The sequence below is a fragment of the Falco biarmicus genome, chromosome 1 (genome assembly GCF_023638135.1).
Source record: "Falco biarmicus isolate bFalBia1 chromosome 1, bFalBia1.pri, whole genome shotgun sequence".
Classification (NCBI taxonomy): domain Eukaryota; kingdom Metazoa; phylum Chordata; class Aves; order Falconiformes; family Falconidae; genus Falco; species Falco biarmicus.
In genome coordinates this window covers 75,887,859-75,907,862 of record NC_079288.1, presented here as the reverse complement: position 1 = coordinate 75,907,862, position 20,004 = coordinate 75,887,859, and the positions used below count along the sequence as shown (strand labels likewise).

At 40.3% G+C, this 20,004-nt stretch overlaps 1 protein-coding gene across 3 annotated transcripts in view; it reads left to right on the top strand.

Annotated features, from left to right (window-relative positions):
- Nucleotides 1-20,004, top strand: part of JAKMIP1 (janus kinase and microtubule interacting protein 1) — a 249,911-nt gene that overhangs the window by 188,342 nt on the left and 41,565 nt on the right. For 2 of the 3 annotated variants that reach the window (XM_056338866.1, XM_056338844.1), the window contains exons 12-14: nucleotides 34-216; nucleotides 8,995-9,237; nucleotides 10,327-10,737. In XM_056338866.1, coding sequence (XP_056194841.1) covers nucleotides 34-216; nucleotides 8,995-9,237; nucleotides 10,327-10,716 — 816 coding nt within the window. In that variant the 3' untranslated portion in view covers nucleotides 10,717-10,737. Of the gene's footprint in view, nucleotides 1-33; nucleotides 217-8,994; nucleotides 9,238-10,326; nucleotides 19,289-20,004 lie in introns of those variants that run through there. The other variant, XM_056338854.1, reaches the window with a different exon arrangement.

Sequence of the window (20,004 nt, the reverse complement as noted above, 5' to 3'; positions counted from 1 at the left end):
TGAAAACAATGTATATATGTTCGTGCCATATAGGCTAAACTGGCTTCTCTCACACGCAAGTGCCAGGAAAGGAACAGCTTCATTAAAAGGTTGCATGGCGAATGTCACAGGCAAGGAATTATTAACTCTGCTTTTGATGAAGAGGTGAAAAACTTGGTGAATGACGTGGCCCTGGCCGAGTACACAGCCACCTTTACACCAGTGTGTGACCAAGAGGTAAGCGTTTGTACTTCCTTGTAGGATCCTTCTGTTTTCAGTACTGTATTAAGTCCATGATTTTTTTTAAGTGTTTAGTGAGACTCAGTATGTAGCTATAAAATATACTTCATTAATATATATATAAATATAAATATTGCTTCAGACAAGTTGGTAGAGTTGGCCATTTTACTGCTGTTCTTGTCAGGGTTTAAAACTTGAAGAGCTTATCACAAAGTATATCCGTGCTCCATGTAAAAAACACTTCCCTGATATTTTGACAAAGTGTCCTAGTGGATAATACAGTATATATTATTCAATTTCACTTCAAATATGAATTTTCCATTTTCTTCCTGCACAATGCATCGTCTCAAATTTCTGAAGAAATAATTTAAAAAAAAAGGTCTACAATGAAACATTTTAAGATTTAAGTCAACTCAGCGGACATTCATATTCAGAAGGGAGTGAGTTAATGTGTTTCGCTGGCAAGATGAAAGTAATTCTGGCGGGATACACTCTGCTTCATGCCTGGTTCTGTTCAGTGTTATCATTAACAGCTGGGATGCTGGGAATATACTTTGCTTTTTTTGAGTAACACCTGCTTGAAGACATTCTTAAGGACAGGAATCTGAATCCGGCAAGCTGGAGAAACAGGAATTTTCTTGCAATATTTCAGTAACCTTCAGACAAGCTCTTTTTATCCCTTGTTTTCTCTCTCTTATTTTAAACAAAGCCTATAAAAATACCCAAACAATATTTGGTAATGTTTGTGTCTACTATACTCAAGTATAGTTAAAAGGGAAGGAAGAAAAATATTTTGTGTTACACATTTGTAAAATATTGGGGAAGTGGCTGCCTGCCATGACAGGACACAGGACATAGATTCATACTATGTTTTGAACTTCAGCTCACACGATGCACTGCAAAATGAGTACATAAAAATAATTTATTTTTTAATGACACTGACATCTATTTTTCATCAGCAGAAGTAAAGATGCACAGAATGGGCACATGGTGTAGTAAATCCACAGGATTATTTTTCTGATTATTTTACATTTTTACACACAGCGTGGTATTCTGTATCCCTCTGAAGCAGCTTATTCTTCTAGTGTTATTACGTGCCGCAAGCTACCACTCAGTCATACTTGTTTCTGTGGCAAGAAATAATTTAACGGCATGTTAAGGAAAAGGTAGATTCATCCCTAGTTGCAGGACAGAACAGGATTCTGTGTCTGGCTATGTCTTCTTGGAGTATGTCATCTGGGTCTCACCCAAGCTCACACTGAGAATGAATGCTTTATGTGACAGTAGTTAGTAACTCATCTGCCAGAAGGGAGACAATACCTCACTGCCTCCAGACACTTCCTCAGACATTGCTGTGATAAATGAGCATTAGTGTAAAGCTTCCCAATACAATAAATATCAAAATACTGTGCACACACACACTGTCTCCCTGAATGTCTAATTATCACAAAACCTAGCAGCTGCAGCAGGAGAGAATCTGTACTCTGATGGCCAGTGAATTCATTTGCAGTGTAGAATCCCCACATTCAATTCCCTGCTTCAAGAGATATTTAGCTATTCATACTAAGTGGGGCACAAACCCTTTCCCATAGTATCCAGCTCTGCAATGGCCAGAGGTCTCACTTAGGCTCAGGCACACTAGGATTCAAGCCTGGGTTGTTGGATCATGCAGAGAACAGACGGGTTCTTGCTGGGCACCTTGACACTGAGCTTCAGATCATTCTGGTCTGTGATAAGTACTGTGATAAGTAATTCCACGTGTAATAGGGGAAACCTTTCCTGCCAAGGCAGATCTGTATGTTCCTGTGAACAATTTAGGTTTCTGTGGATCACTTTTCCAGTGGAAAACATTTCAGTGAGAAAATGTCCAAGCATCATGACTCCTGATTTAATTAATAATGGTTACACTCAAGAAGAAGAGAGACCCTTTCATATTCATGTGGTACGTCATTTGGCTTTAAAAATCCTGCACTGAATTCTGTAGACATATGTTAGACTGAACTGACTTTTCATCTTTGAGGATTCATTTTTGCACTGCAACTCTTACTCTCACTGGAATTCACATCTAAAATTCCAGAGCTATGTCCCGCTTTTACTTATGTGAAACTCCTTTGAAAGCTTATTCCCTTCCTTCCACTCAGATTTTCATTTCTAAATCATTCCCAACATTTGAATGCTTCTAGGGAAAAACCTGGTAAAGTGAGGGGCTTTTTTTTGGCTTCCCCCCCTCCTTTTTAAATTAAAGATTTGCAATTGGCTTTATGAATTTCTGGACCCAGTGACAAATGGAAGCCTGTCACACACTGACAGCAGACCTACCTGCTTTGGCTTACTGATGAATTTCAGCTGAAAGTTTGCAGTGATGAATGACGGGCTGATCCAGGGCACTCTGAAAGGAAAGGGGACTCTGCATTCAGTTCAGTGCCTGGCCTTTTGTAGCTCTGTAGAAAACTTTGTGTCTGGTTCTCAGAAGAAAATATGTTTTTAAATTCTTTTAAGAACTCTTTTTTTTTTTTTTTTTTTTTTTTTATCTCAATATGGAATTACATGTATAATGGATAGATCTGCCTTAGTTGTGTGCTAGGAAGCTCCAGCTTCGGTGGAGGGCTTACAGGCATCAACAAGTTGCTCATGCTTAAAGACAAAAGTGAACTTCAGTTCTTTGCTCATTCAGGACACAACAGATGATTGATCATTCCCTTCTTTGTGTCAGAAATATTTTCTTCCTAATGTTCACCCCAATTAAAATACTAAAACATGAAGACAGTGTGATGCAAAACTAATCATCTTCAGAGCTTCTCTTCAGACCTCACTTTCAGCGTTTGAGACTGTTCTTGGACACAATAAATCACTTGTTGTCCTGATGGCTTTATTTTGCTCATTTGCACTAACTCAGGGCTTCAAATCAGTTCAGCTGAGCAGAGCAGCATGCATTTTGAGTTCTGTCATTCTTGATTATTTTCACAGCCCAGTGTTACATTCAAATGTTTCTGAGTGAGAAATAAAATTTACTTGAATCATGTAGTATCTCAAGATCTTGTTCCATCAGTGTGCTCTTCACTGAGGCCAGATATACACTAGAGTAATGTTTCAAAAAGAAAGTCAATTTTCCTTCTTTTAATATTCTTTCCAAGTCCATGTAAAGAAGACTAGATTTTTAATGACTTTTCCTCACCATAAAACTGAGCACTGTGAAGCTCTTTATTTGTAATTTGGTTGAATTGAATAATTTAGTATAATTTAATTTAATTTTAGCTTGTTTTATCCTAATAAACATATACAATTGCACAGAAGGAGTTTTATTTCAATTCTTTTTCATCCAGAGAAAAAAATCTATGTCACTGTAGTGAAAGCAAAAAGTGTGTGCAGGATGGTGAAGAAAAGCTGCCTCTCAATTTTGAGAAAAAATGGCCTTTTGGGGAGCCGTAGGAATGACGATGTATGTCTAACAATGGACTTGAAATCTTTGGAGACACTAAGAAGTTAATTTCCAGGACTTTGTGATATATTTTCCTTTAAAAAAAAAACAGAACTGAGAAACCATTGAAGCCCCTTGTAGTGGAGCAATAGTAAATTTGAGCAACTGAAATAATTAAAACCTTGTTTCATTTCGGTGTTTGGAAAATGAAAGGCATGTGTCTGAAGAGGACACGTCCCAGGGACAAAGGCTGCCACCAGTGGGTACACACGGCACTCGGCTCAGTGCCACAACTGGGATTCACAAGCCCAGTGTCAGAACGAAAATATGTGGTCAGTTTTGGCCTTTTGTCATATCTCATTTTAATCATCATTTCTTAAATGCTGATTTTATTTTATTTTCTTTTAATTGGAAAGGCCTTGGCCTTATCTTGCTTTACTTGCTGTTGTAGAATTAGTTCAAGGGCATTATTAACAGTTACTGCTTTTCTGCCTTTCCCAGTGGAAAGCACACAGGACAGCATTCATCAACTGATGTTAGACATTCATGTTCAATAAATGGCAAACAAAAAAGGGCTGAGACCGGGCTTTGCAACACCTGCTTTGGTTGTGTTGGTCAGTGGGAAGCAAAAGATGATGCTCCAGATAATTAATAGGAAGTGTGAAAGAGGAAGCTCCAGTTTTTTTCTGAATTTAGGTGTCTATTGCAGTTTAAGAAACAGGCTTTTCCCAGTTTGACTAGCTTGAGCATGAGGCTGTGTCCACGCTGCTTTTGATATATAAGAGAACCACACAGAGGAGCAAGTGAGCTTGGCTTGCCTTCACGTGGGCTCCTCCCAGCCAGGGCAGCTGTGCAGTATTTTGGGGGCTTTTCTCTCTCTTTTGGGGTGTGTGTGGAGAAATGGGCATGTGTTCAGTCCTTTCCCTCAAATGACTGAGCCAACAGTCTCTGTCTGATTGCTGATGGCTGTAATGGATAACACTGCTGTACTCAGGCACATCGATTTCTCTTGCACTGAAAGGCTTTGACTTGACATATTTTATATATTCTTTCCATAGTGGATCTGAAACTACTGCGACAACTTGCCCTCATTTCTCAGGGCTGAGAGGGAATTTGTGCAAGGAATATGGGGATAAATGGAAGTGGTTTTACTGCTTTTCATGGAGTCATCTTAAACCTTATGGATGGAAAGCTCCAGGCATAGAATATGTCCAGTGTAGTGATTTATTTGTTTTACAGAATAGGCAATAAATTTGGAGAATAGTATAGATTAATCCTCTTTTGTGTCAGGGAATTTCTTCTGGGATACTTTTTGGTAGAACAATGTTTTGGGATTTTTTTTTATTATTATTTTTCTATTTCTACTCATTTCTCTGCAAGAAACCACTTACTGCTTTCCTGTGAATCACATTTCAAGGAAACAGGCCTGAAATAACATTCTGTGATGATCTCCTTGAAATGATTTGTGTGTGGCTGGTGAGATCAGAAGCTTTTCTGGCACTGAGGGTGGGATATGTTTCATGTTTGATGTCTGTACTTCAGACAATCACAGCCGTGGTAGTTTATCTATTTCTTTTCATAGTTAGCGGAGAGAAAGAGGAACTTACAAGGAAGCATCCTGCCCATTTTGCATATCTGCTTGAGATAAGGTGAGAAGAGTTGTACATTTTGGACTCATTGTTTGCGAAGGGGACCAGGAGGACATATGCCTGGGTCAGATGAGTCCCCCCCTCAGAGGGGAGGATGAATTTACCTTTGAGTTTTCAGTCTTTTGGGGACCATGATGATCAAGACCAAGGAACCTTTCAAGACAAAATTTTTTGCAGGAAGAGGCTTCTTTTTCTGACTTTACAGAAAATGTGACTTGAAACGTTGGGATTCCAAGGAGAAGAAAGGGAGGAGATGGTGCTTCTTATTTGGTAATTTTTTTTAAGAAGGGTAAAAGTCATTGCTGAGAGATATGTTATTTTTGACCTTCAGACACATTACTAAAAATACTGAAGGATATAATATATGGATTAAAAACAGTTAATGGCAAGTTGGTCTTTCCAGTGAAAGAACTGATAAAGCTGTTCAATAATTATGTAAACAGCTGTTAGTACAGAGGGTACATACTCAAAGTTAGTGCCATTTTAAAGTAAAATTGGGTTTGGGTGACAAAAATTTAGATCTGTTTCCTGACTGCATACGTAATACAGATATTTTAACAGTGCTTTTTGCTCTAATTTGTGCAAAACAGCATGCGTTTGTCTACAGCAGTAAATGCAAAGTAGAGTAACAGCCATGATGAAAAAAAGAAAAGCTTTAAAAAATAACCTTCCTTTATTTTTTGATAAATGTTATAATTTAGAATAAGATAAAACATGCAATTAAAAATATCCAGGTGAATTAAAACATTTTATTCTTATCTCTGGCACCACTGGGTTTTTTATTTTTGTTGGGGGGAGGTGATGTATTTTGGTTTTAATGTCAATCCCTTATAGAACCTGGCATTATGCAAGTTTTCACTTCTGAAGCTTTGGTGGAATACCACAGTGTTTTCATTTCTTCCTAGGTGGGGTCATTTGTGGGAACTTGAGAGGAAAGCAAAAATTATCAAAGGAAAACAGAATCAACAGAATCAATATTGTAAAAAAAAAAAAAAAAAAAAAAAAAGAAGACATTAATAGCCGGGGGTTGAGACAAAATGCAGGATTTTTGCTTAGCTACACCCACAGTGCTACAGAAAATATGATCTTTAGTGTTTCACAGTCTTATGAAACACTGAAGATGAGCCTTTTTGAGAGAATCATACCAATATTCAAATATAGCTCAGACCATACTGTGAAAGCTTCATCAGTGTAGTAGCAACTACATTTACCTACCTTTCTACTGAATTTCACTACTTTGGCTGCAGCAGAATTCATTAAACCCAAGAGCTAGAAGAGTGTGTGGGTTGAACAGTTGAAAGAAAGGCACGACCCTGCAAGGAGGTTATTTTTCTAGAAATGAAATGTGCCAGTGTCACAGTTTTGATTTGGTGCTGCAATTTCTCTAGTAGCTTTTCCAGCTCCCCAGTCTATGAGGGGGACAGTGATTTGCCTTTGCATGGGTCATTGAGCTCCAGAGCTGGTTCTGCTCCTGCTGACTTTCATCTCTCACCAGGGATGCCTCTAACTGTGCTTCCTGTAGTGAGGAAATTCTCATCAAATAATTTTAGAACCCATCTCTTTATGCCTTTAAAACGTTTCATGGATGCCCTCTGTAACCCCTCCGTTGCTTTCAGCCAGCTGGCATTTTTTAAGAGCGCCGGGCAGAGATCCTGCACTTATAACCTTGGTTAGAAACCAAGGACTTCTGAGGCTGCCTTTGGCTTCTGTGTTTGTAGGGGAACATCCAAATGCATAGCTTTCATTTTCCAGCTGATGATGCTGGGATATGAGCGGGTGTTTGTGCCGTCCTACCTAAATGAACACTGTATCCAGACAGTGGCACAGCCCCCTCTGTAATCAGTGTAGATGAAGTTAGACTTTTAGGGAAGAGCAGCAATCCCAATTGTGCCCAGAGCTGGTCAGTATGACCAGTCCTTCAGTTCCTGGGTGTCACTGTCTTGCTCCCTAGCTTGTTGTTGAGCCCAAAGTAAGTGACCTAGGTGGCAGCTGCTCCTGGTGAGTGTCACAGCTGGCCAAACATGCCATATTTGCTGCTTCAACGGGACCAACGGGCAGAATTCAGCAGCATTGTTCCCTCCTCTCCTGGTGGGGAGCCAAGAGCAGAAGATAAAATGGTACAAAAGGCAGCATTCCCTGGGGGTGTTTGGATTCCTTAAGCAGTGTACCCTGGGGGAGGGTCTGTCCTGCAGCACACTGCATCCGGAGATGGACAGGCACAGCCCACCCTCCTGACCCCACGAGCTGAATACCAGGGTGCTGGTGTACTTCAGTATCGTAAGACACATACTTCAGGGAGCCCATGAGCTTTGAGGTTCAGTTTACTAACAGGAGATAAGACCAATGAGCTTTTCCACGTCTGGGTGGCTTGTACTTGTCAACAGCTGGGATTCAGCATCACCTCAAAAGCTATGGGATGGTACGGCACCACTGATACCTATATGATTTAACCCTGATGCTGGAGCTGCTCTTAAGCTGCTTGCAAGCAGCATGTTTCTCATAAAGCTCCACAGTGATCACTCCTGCAGGACAGTCAAATTTCTTTTCCTGGCAATGGCAACAACTTACACACTGTCCATTCTTCTTCGTGCCATAATAGAATTATATTTTGATGCATGAGCTTGTCAATAAATACTCACCTATTTGTGGGGTCACATCACAGCAATCTTACACCACTGCAGCATTTTAAAATCCTTTGAATTATTTTATTTTTTTTTAAATGGACACAAATTATGTACCTAATGTTTGTTAAAGATGTGCAGAGCAAACCAAATTTTATATTAAGTAACTATTTCTGACCTGGCGTATTTATAGTATTAGCATTTTCGGAGCTTTTGCAAGAGGACTAATGGCCATGAGGTGATAACTCATAATCAAATGTATTAATTTTGGAAATAAATAAATAACTTTTAAAAACCCACAGACTGAAACTGTTGTTAACAGTCTCATATTTGTTTTTTCTGTGCAATAACAAGAAAAAACGTAACACTGATCCTGTAGTTTTAATAAATTTGCATTTGTAGATAAAATACCCCTGCCCTGTGATACTCATTTATGTTCAGGGAGATCTTTTCCTCCTTGCAGATGTTATGAAAAAGTGCGTAATTAAACAACTACCATTTCTCTCTAAGTTTGGCTTCATTTGAGTGAAGATATTCAAGAATAACATTTGTTCTGATGTTAAAGTTGATTTGGAGGTGAAATAAGATCAACTGAATTAATATTACTTTGGTTCAGAATAGGAGGGTCTGTGTAAAAGTTCATGCAGTTGAACTAATAGACTAAATCCATTCATCTTAACTTTCTTGAGCATTTCTAAGTAGACGAAGCTGAATTTCTTGTGTAGGATGGAGTGAGAGAATGTGTGTGAAAGAATTATGTTAGAAATTTTGAGATTCTTGAAGGGGAGACCTAGCACTAGGCAATTTTTAAAAATAGATTTTTTTTCTACTTTTTATCTGGGTTTTCTTAATATCCAGGTGCAAATACCAGCTCTAGTTGAAGCTTAGAGATTTTGTTTTGGAGAAGATTTGATGAATACAGGAGTCCTTTTTAGACAGATGCAGGAATGCTTCACATTTAAAATAATTGGTATATTATCTTTTTTCTTATTTTCATAAATGTAGTTTATTTACTTTTAATTTCTGTGAACAGCATTGGAAAACTTCATTTAGCTTGAATTTCTTGAAATGGTGTCTTCTCTTGCAGGTGCTGCCTTCTTCCACAGACCTTTCAGAGGCCAATGGGCAGCCAGAGGGTCATGAGACAAGCATCAAAGGGAACGGGATGACTGGGTCAATACCTGCAGACTCTCAGCAAAAGGTGGATAGCATCCATAGTTCTTGCATCACTCCAAACATGTATGCTGGTTCTCCTATCAAATTAACAAGCCCAGAGAGGATCATAGCCTTGCATCGAGAACTAAGGCAAAACCATCGCAAAAATTGCCAGGTCAGTAAAAATTTTCTCATAGTTTTTAGTTTAGTGAAATCTATTAATCTTGGCACACATTTTATAGATCACATAGGTATTTGAATGATTGCTTCCAGAGATGCACAGTTGATTGTTAGTTTAAACAAGCTAACGATGATCAATGCTTAATGTTTTTCATCATACATTTTTTTCCCCATTGTGTAGGAATGGCTTAGGGTTTGTAAAAATAATTAAAAGGTTATTAAGAAAGTGATTGGATGCTTAAAAAGAAAAAAAGTTGTTATGTTGCTCTTGTCCTACCTTTTTTCCTACAAGTCTTTTTTTTTTTTCAGTGATCCAATTATTCCTATGCCCTGAAGCTCTTTATAGTAATTTCCATTAACTGCAGGAATCCTGTTAAGAACAGAGCTGATCAATTGCAATTGCATTTGTGACAGTCTGCTGCTAAACTAAACACACAGGAGATTTTACCCTCTCTGAGAGAACATAACCTCTCCATAACTATATGAAAACGAATTTCAAGTATGCAATTACTGGAGCCAGTTAACTAGAGTAGTTACAAATACTACTCTATTGAATTCCCTTTATAATCTTGGATTAAAATAAATGTAATAAAACAAGGAAAAGTGTAGTTTCTGGGTTTTGCATTAATAGTTGAAAAAATCATGCAAGACACTGAAATCTCCTCTTAGTTAAAAAATTTATTATACATTGAAATGGTGACTCAGAATTCTGATAGCATGTTAATTAGTCCAGGGGATATATGTGACATTCAAATCCAGTTTCCCAGTCATTTTCTCTATCGCAGTCGCATATAAAAAGGATCATTGAAAATATTGTCATAAAAGAAAATCATTATGGAGAGCAGAATATAAGTAGCTCTCTGACTGACCCAACCTTTGTTAATGCAGGGAATTTTTATTGTATATACATCACATGAGCTTTAATTAAATACCAATGAGAGTGTGACACAGGCCTACTGTACAATTATATGGGAACCTACATCTGAAATCAGCCATGGTGCATGGAGTGGCCTGTTTCCATGTAACATACAGAAACACACTGGGACATCCAAGGTTATGTTTTCTTTCCTTCTTTCCTCCTCAGATACCTTCGGTTGTCTCCTCCAAGTCAAATCCCAAGGCTGACTGCAACCTGCCCATGATCCATGAGGAACCCCCTTGGCCTCTGCTGTCAAGGATGAAGGATGCACTGGTGCCTCCGGAGCGTAATGCTTTCTGGGCCACACAGGGGAGGGATCGGTTGTTGAAATGTGATGATGTATATTGGGGTCAAATCGGAAATCACCATGCAGGTGCTATTCCCCAGGGAACGAAACAGAGAAATGCCGTTATGAATAAGGCATGGCCCTCTAGAGAAAAAACAGATGGCTCAACCTCAGCTACCGCAGCAAAAAGCTATTTGTCAGACGTGTTGTCAGCAAGTAATAAAGGTCGAAATCCCGTGGGGAGAAATCAGCTACACAGGAAAGAATAAAACCCGCAGAAATAAAACAAGGTAAAGCATCTTAGCAATGTGATTTCCCCATTGTTACAGATGTACTAAAAACTTTGTAAAACAAAGATATTTTTCTGTTTAGCATGGTCTAGCAACTAGTTTGAGATGACTGGAGAAATTACATGAAAATAGCTGTCATAATTTCTGTGATCAAAATTTCTTTGAACATTTGAGGTCACTGAAGCCTATGGATTTTTCAGTAGCCAGGCTGCCTCCCCGTTTTTTTTCTCACTGCTTTTTTATGATTTGCTTTTCTGTTAACTGAGACTGTGAAACAATCTATTAGATAGCTCTTATATTTTATGTATAACCCATATCTTCGGTGTGTGGCGGCAAGTTCTGAAAGAACATCGGCCTCACATGACTGTTTGCTCTAGAAGTTAAGAAAATGTGGTGTCACGGACTTCCTAGAAATCCATTTTACAGAAATTGGTGGGTAGTTATGCTGTTAGTGTTTCTTCAGTGTCTTGTATTTTTTTTTTATTTTATCTTTTTTTTTTTTTTAATAAGCTGACGTACAGCAGGATACTCAATGTATTCCTGCAGATGGTAGCACCTGTAAAAAGTTGTTACTTTTCAGTAACAAATTGCAGCTTAACTTGAGTAGTTTTACTGGATGTGTCCCTGATCGCTTTCTTCAGGTGACCACTTGGGCAGCACGAGTGCAGTAATGTCTGAGTTCAAGGGGTGGATGGTTCAGACTGCACCCTGGGCTGCCAAAGCCCTACACCTACAACAGGGAGAAGGGGATGCAGCGCCAGGCCACCTGCACTAGCACAGCTGTGGCAGTGCTTTCTCATAGTCTGGCTCAGAAATAGTTGTGTTCTGGGCTGCATGAACCTTTAATGGATCTTGGTTATGGGAGGGAGGAGAGAAGAGTGTCTGTGCCAGTACGTGTGTGTACTAACACCAGTTGACTCTGGGAAGTTTAACTGAGCATAGTTGTAAATTCCCCCAAACACTGATTTATACTGGGATCCCACCAGAGTTAACACTTTTGGAAAACCTCCATTATTCACATGTCCCAGCTATCTTTATTTTTAATGACTTTTGTTAGAAAAGGGTGTTTTTAACACACAGTAATATGTGGCGCTGTTCCTGTGCTTTTCCTCTGCCACCATTGATTGCCCCAGCTGGTTCATAGTGCATTACTATTTTGTTTGATGCTGCTTTTTGGAAGCCAAAATCAAAATGACTGCTTTTGAAGAAATATTAATGCACACACTCACACTTTTGGGGGAAACCTGTCTCCATTTGCTCAGTAAGGTAGCAGTGCAATTGCTTACAGCAGTAACTGAATTGGTCTTCATCCGGCATGTCTTTAGTAAATACACACCAGATGCCAAAGGAAATAGCTCCTGGAAGTGATGTTTTGGAGCACTGTCTAAGCAGAGGAGACACCACTGAGGTTCCAAAATCTGGGCTTCTGTTTTCATGTGTCTTTTCTTCCTAATACCTGCCCAGCACTTCTGATAGTAGATATACCTGATACCCAGCCACCAGCTGTCTTGTCAAATGTTAAGATACTTTGATGTGCAAAACCACTCGTAAATATTTAACGTGGTAACTTTTACATTGATAAAATGATGCTTGAAGAGTTAGCACTTGCGAAAACTTTTTTGGAGCTTTATCTTGCTGACAGTAAAAAAGCCTGGTAGTTCAGTCTGGAGGTCAGATCATAATGCGTGAAGTGTGCTAGTAAAATATGGGTGTTAATAATACCCTGTGATAAGAAGGTAGTAAGTCTTTGTTATCCTAGTGTAGCTATCTACTTTGTGATTGAGAGCGTAGTAACTTACCATGAAATTAAGCCTTTCTCAGTCCAGTCCCTTTCTATCAAAGGCAAGTATGGTTTATTTTAAACTATCAGTCTTCGTTTTAAGCTAATTAGGTTATTTGGCCCCATTCTTCCTTCTGCTGGAATTAATAATTTTCTGAACAAGGGCTGCAGACACACACAGGTGTAGATGGCAGACAGACATTTGCAAGCATATTACCTGCACTGAAGCACCGCAATGCAAAATGGACTCAAGCAATTCCTCAGGCAAATGGATTCTGTGCTGGCACTTTGTAGCTTTGCTTCACAAGTCAACAGATCTCAGTTAAAATCCTGCAGCTCCTTGTGTTTATAAATTGTTAAGACATTCATCCTACTAGAAAGCATCGTTTATATTTGTGCAGGTGCCACAGTTGTCGTTTGGCCCACTGTTTTAGCTGCTCTTAATTTCTCTTAAGTAAAAATGTGAGATTTCAGACACTGCAGTGGTTTTCTTTAAACCTCTGTCCTACTCCATTTTTTCCCACTACTGAATGGGCAAATGAGAAGTGGTAGTCAGATTATGCCAAATAATGTGCCAGTTGATGTACGAGAAGATCAGATGATGCATTGCACCAGGAAACAAGGTCCTTCAAATTCTTTAAACACAGTCATTTATAGAAACCAGCTCCAAGATGTACAGAGGCCAGATGGTTTGTATATTGGTGTCCTGCCAAGCTGAGGTCCTTTGGGATTCTGAGCTTGCTGAGTGACTCATACAGAATAATTAATATCACCCCGTATTCTGTAAATGGTTTAGGGTTTTATGAAATTGAGGGTGATCAGTAGCAATGTGCTTACAGCACACATCTGAACAGTTGACTTGTGTTGAGTCACCTGTGATCTGCTGTTTGTCATCCATCGACCCACCCAAGTCAAGCACATTATCCATACTTGACTGAACAGTCAGGACACTTGGAAGGAGGCTGGATGGCAGCATGCTTCCTACCAACAGATGTCACTGAGCCTGCTTCCCATGCAGACTCTTCTGCTTACAAAGAACAGCACAGAAAACTCTTAGCTAGGATCAGTAGTTCACATCAAGTGAGTGTTTATTAATGTATTCAGGCAATATTTGCCCAGTTCTTATTTTCTGTACTTGAACTCTCCAGTACTAAAGTCAAAATATCTCATTTTAGCAGCAAAGTAATCTCTGTTCCCTCTAGTTTTAACAGAAGTATTCCTCAGAAATAGAATATAAGTGCAATGCATGGAATTAGAAACCTGAAATGGTACATAGTGCTTTTTAAGGGCCATGTGAAAAATAAACTTCAAAAAGGAAACTCATGGTGTACCTGAGCCTGCAAATACATGGTAAAGTAGTTTGTACCCTCTTTGTAGGGAGGAACTGAAATCTGACAATCAGAAACCACTGAAAGGAATAGCCATTCTCGTATGACAGGTAAAAAAAAGGAAAAAAAAAAAAAAAAGGAAAAAAGAATTCATCGCTTTCTCCCAACACTGAACAAGCAGGTTTATGTAATCAAAAAAACCTAATAATTCTCCTGCACTTGTGCTTCATCTCTTTTGCTTTTCCCTGGTAGGAGAGGGAACCTACTGCCAGTTTTTATGTTCAGATGAAAAGAAACAGAATACCTACAATGACACAATGACACATCATGTGTATTTTAAAGAAAGTTCTCTTTAGTCAATGCAATTCTTGTATTAGATGACTACTTCTATTCCTCTTATTTTTCAGGAAAACAGCATCCATAATATTTAAAAAAATAATAAATTGCTCTGTATTTTGTCTACACTCACCTGTGCATGCAGTCTTACTTAACTACCAAAAATTCATTATAGAGGTTCAAAAGGTAAAGTCTGTTGCCAGTTACATTTTAGAAACATCTAAACAGACATGGTTTGGTCATAATTGGTGGAAGGGTCTGCATCCCTCTTTGAGAACTGGTCTGCTGGAGAAGGCCTGAAAGGCGCTGGAAACTAGGGAAGAAATCAGGACTCAGTGTCTTTAAAGTAAGCGCCGATGTCTGCTCTAGTTTCTCCTGGAGATTAAACATTTGTAGAAACTGCAGGCTCTGGAAGCCTGCCACTCCCCATCTATTGCTTATCTTGTGCTGTGAAAAGCTTTTGTGCACAATAGGGATTTGAGGATCAGATCTGATGCTCAGCCCATGCTAACTTGGTACCCTACTCAGGACTGATATTTGTATGGGTCAGAACAAAAACAAGTTGCCCATGGTTAAACATTCTGTAGTCCTTAATAAATTGTGTTTCTATTTTTTGGGTAGCAATTCTGATTTGTAAAAACACTAATATCTTCTTAGTAGCAGCCTTTTCATTTAGCCCTTAAGCTGATGGATATTAAAGCTCCTAATTAAAACCAGATAATGCATGAAAGATTTCTACAGTGCAGACCTTCCTCTTAAGGCCCGATTAAACCAAGAAACTCCCACATCTGTTTCTACAACTATATTCTCAGCAGGTCAGGCAGCTGGTAGCATTGATTTAAGTCCATCTTTCTTGCATGAGCTTTTTCTTGGGAATAAAGAGAACACGAAAGGCTAGGACAGAAAATGGAGTATTTCAGAACCTTTGGCCTGTTACATTTAGCTAGGAACATTGTCTTTCCGCAATCTGGGACTCTGATCCTGTCAGTCAGGATAATGGTGAACCCTAGAATAATGTGTTCATTTACATATGAATATGTACATATTGTTTATGTGCATACACATATATCTATATATAATTGCATGGGGCTGACATAAATAAAGGTAGGATAAAATAATGGGGAGAAGTCATTTTCCATAGATCTTTCTCTCTCTTCTCCCCTTCCCCCTTTCATTTTTCCTCTCTCTGTTGGGATTTGCTAATAGCGGTAGGGACATGAGAAGAGGCTGATTTGTTTATTTTTTTAAAATTATTATTTTAAAGAGTGAATTTAAACCTTAAGTTAAGAGGAAATAAGACTATGCAGTGGAAGTTCTGGTTGAACCTTGACTCTACTGCAGGTTAAAATCCAGGTGTGTATCAATCTATCTTCCCTCTCCCAAATGCATCAGTTTCCATGGGAAGGCAGCTCACTCGCGCGCTCTGCCTGCCAGCCCGAGTGTAGATGGGACCAGGGCAAGGGGGGGCACTCACCCTGGAGCACCTTATCCTCCCCATTGCCTCTTTTGCTGCTGAAAGAAGGGATGAAAAAAGATCCGTGGTTGTATAAAATATTCTCAGTACATTTTTGCCTTGCTTTTTTATGCATAAACTATTGAACCTTTACTGGTTTGGAGTCAGGCACCAGGGAAGATGCCAGGTTCCCACCGTGGAAGCTAGGCTGACTTGTGCCCGTGTTGAAGATCTCTCGAACATGTAGCCACTATCCTATTCCATGCAATACAACCTGTCTGCGTTTGGAAAGCTCAGTGCCATGTGGAAAGTCCTGGAGAGAACATGTTATGGCTGGTGAAGCAAGCAGCCCTTAAAAAGAAGGGGGCTGGGGACGGGTAGGAAAAAAGAGCTGGAGGATCCCATTACAGATGATGGGTCAGGTTCACCAGGGTGCCACAGCAGCTCGGTTTCAGTCTGGTGATCCAGCGCAGCTGGCTTCCCAGGCACTGAAACAGAAATGCCCAAGCCATTAGTGAATCAGGTCAAGTATCTAAGGATGGAGAGAGAGAGTTCTTTTTGTGGTGGGTTACTGGGAATATTTCATTGACAGTTACTCAGAAATTAAGATGTTATCTGTTCTGCATAGCCACTGAATTTTTGGTCACAGTGTGAGAACGTGGGGCGGAGTAAAGGGGAATTTCAGCAAAGGATTCCTCAAAGTTCACTTGGGTCAGACTTGTAGTAATTGTATTTGGACAAGGTAGTGAGAAGCTTTCAAGCGCGCGGCCTTTCAGCATATGGCTGTCTGGCGAAGCCTTCTTCAAGTGAGGAGTTCCTGGAGCACATTATCGATTTTTGTAACAGGGCTCCGAGGCTGAAAGTTGCGAGCTGTTCTTTCTCACCCTTAGTGAAAGCCGCAGCTAAAAAGGGAGGATGTGGCCGTCTCTCGTTGCCCTCCCTTGCCCCCACCATCTGCTGGGTGCTGCCTCTCTGCTTTCCCATCTGTGGGCTGGGGACTCTGTCTCCCAGCAGCTGCATCTTTGTTTCCAGCTGGCTGCAGACAGGCCCTGCTGGTGAGCAGGCTTTAGCATCTTGGGGTGAGGGTGCCAGGCTGGAGAGTACCCCTCATTTGTGGCTGTGCAGAGAGCTCTGCCTGGGGGGCATAGGGCTGCTCTTGTCTCTCAGAGGAGCTGATTTGTAGGAGAAACTGCACACCCTCATGTGGCTGCTCTGTGGAGGCAAGGGGCTGCAGTCTGCTCATCTCTGCCACCCTTACAATTCCACATGCCTTTTCGGTGCCAAGATGCTGTGGCTTCCAAATGAACAGTTAGTTAGAGATCTTGTGTGGATGGTGGATCTTTTGCAAGTGGCTGTTTATCGATGAGCAGACAGGTTGTCTGATGTACGTGAGCTGGGCAGAAATAAAGAACAAATCTACTTTATATGGCTCCTATATGATCTAGATACCTCATTATTTTGCAAAGCAAAAGTGTACTGTCTGCATCCTATAGCTGGTGAGAAGTGTAGAGAAGCCAAGGTCCAAAGGCTTTAATTAAGAGCACACTGAGCATTATCAACACTAAATTAAGACATGGTCTCCAGGAGGGCAATTCCCAAGTCTGACCTGGAAGGTAGAGGCCTTGGTCGTGTATTTTTTATGATGATGGCTGCAGAGGTTTTCATCCTCTAATTTATATCTCATAGGTCATCACGGCCCTGGCTCTATTGCCTCCCATCCACTAACAGAAATTGCCATCTCCTCAAACCTGTCAGTGTGGCTGTCAAGCGATAACTCCCTGAAATCATTTCTGTCAAAATGAACCTGCTAAAGGGCAGGTGACCACAGAATGAGCTCTGCAAGTAGTTCTGGGGAAATAGCAGTGTGTGGCAGATGGCTGGCTCTGAGTGAGTGTTTGAGAGAGGGTATTGGAGGCAATAACCTCTTCAGATTTTTGAAACCTAAGAAACACAGCTGCAGCTGGTGTGGACAAGTATCCCAGTGTGTTAGGTGATATGAATTGCATTCAGAATAGAAAGTACCTTGTGTGATGATGCTTAGAAGAGCCAGAGAAAATCACTGCTTGTTGTACCCGACATGTGCATCTTTCCCAGAGCAGCATGTTCCTCTAGTCCCCCCCTTTAGATATCTCCGTGAACCTGGGATTTGCACTGACTTTTGCATGCGGACAGACAATTGACTCGATGCTTCCTGGTTCTTCTCGGGTGACACAACATCTTTACTAGGCTACAGAATTAAGCTCTTTATTGCTTACAGCTCAGCCAGCTTTGCAGACCCTCACAGCAGTGACTGTCAGATGTCTGGCTGCCAGGCAGGGAGCTTGTTATCACGTGTTTAGGAGCAAAACTTAATTCATGCTGTAGGGAGCGTGATTCCTTGAAACATGTATGTCTGAATTAGTGTCCTGGGGTCCCTGACAATCATGAAGAGAAATCAGCACTTGATCTATAGGACAGGATCCATCTCATCTTAATGTATATCTAAAATAGGCAAGATGATCTGCATTCTAGGGGTGCCTTTTTCAACTCAGACTATGAAGATGAGTGGAGAGGGACTGCCTCAGATGTCAGCTCTACACTGCAGAAGAAAGGGAGGGTGATTCCCACCTAAGGTACTGTGACCAAGGTCATATGGAATTTGGTTGTGGCAATTCGGTAGTGCCTTGCAGGACAAAGACTTGAAATCTTCCTCCTGTATCCTAGGTGACTGCTTTGAACACTGGACTAGCTTTCTTGTAAGAGACAATGGACATTAACACTTGGGAACCTCTCTTTTGTGTTGTTCTAGCTTTTTTTTTAATGTTCTGCCTGAGGACTTAATTCTTGGTACTTATACCTTGGATTAACTATATAGTTTTGTCTTAATTTATAGTCACCAACTCTGGATTCACTGTAAGATACTGAGGTACCAGTTTGTAAGTATATTAAATGGGAAATAAAGCATGTATGTATATCTGCAGGCTTGTTGACCTGACAAATTCTCCTGAGGCCCCAGGAGATCAGAGACACCATTCATCGAGTGAGGCATTGAGCATATGCCAGGTCTAGTGCTAATACTTGGGAGCTTTTGCATAAAAATAAGCCGGATTCACGGTTCTGTGTCTGTGAAATGTGTGCTTCTCCTCAGCTGCACATGCTTCCTTTTGAACAGTGTAAATGAGGACAGTGCAGAAGAGAGGGCAACAACTTATAAAACAGTGTATTCAAACACATGGTTTCAGCCCGAGCTGTGGAGAGTTTTCTTCCCTGGATTAGTACCTGCAGTGCTGCCATTCTCCTGGGAAGTCACATAAGCACGTGTGTTTCCTTCAGAGGGCTTCTGACCTCTTTTGTGGTGTTCTTCTTAATTTCTGTGTCCTAAGTAAGGTGATATTAAAACAAATCCTTGTTGGTATGCTTACTTGGGAGCTTTACAGAGTGTAAAGGAGGGGAAGTAGTTTCTGCTGCTCCTAAATTGAAAGTAATCGTTCAAATTCCTGCAAGTCTCCAGAAGATGACATGCCTGCTTAAGAATGAGCACTGCTCTTTAGAGTGGCAAACAGGATGCTGGGGACAGAAAATGTGATTGTGAGGACACATCTTTCACTTTAATAAACTATTTTGAGAAGGCGGCTCTGCCTCAGTTTAATAGGAGTCCTTGGGAAAAAAAAAAATCTAAACTCTAACATGAAAATAAACACTCCTATTTTGAAACAAACGTACTTCTGCAGTACTGGGGTACGTTGTAAATTAAGCCTTTTATAGACAAATGAGATATGAATAAGACAATTGCCTTAGCAGTATTATTAGGAGTAATAACTTCTGTTGTGGATAAATCTGACCCTTTTTGAGTGTAAAAATATTCATATTTTATTTCCAAGCCTAGCTTTTTCCTTGGAAGAGGTTGTCTTGTCTATAAGACTTATCTGAAATGTCCTATTATGAATTACCACTTTTGAGCTCTGAGTTGAACAGAGATCGTAGTGATATATTGTTTTGCACATCTCACCTGGATACTCTGGAAGATTAACACTGGGGGCTCCTTCCTGCTCCAGAACGATTGTTTAGGGACTAATTGCCAAGTCACAATGTTGTACAAAATGTCTGAATCTGCTTGCCAATATCCTTCCTGATTTTCGGTGGAAGGAACTGCATTTCCATCTGTGTGCTTTACATTGGGACTCCTTTACATAGGGGTCTCCCCTCCCTGGGCAGAGAGTTTATACTGCTCCCACAGTCAGTGCACCTGGAGTGTTTTCCCTTGGCAGCACAGCCATTACATCCCCAGCCATTGCAAAGCTGATACCTATCCATCGACACTCAAAGAAAATAAAACATCAGTCATATGGACTTCAGGCCCTGGGAGCTGCACTGCTGCCTTCTGCACGTGA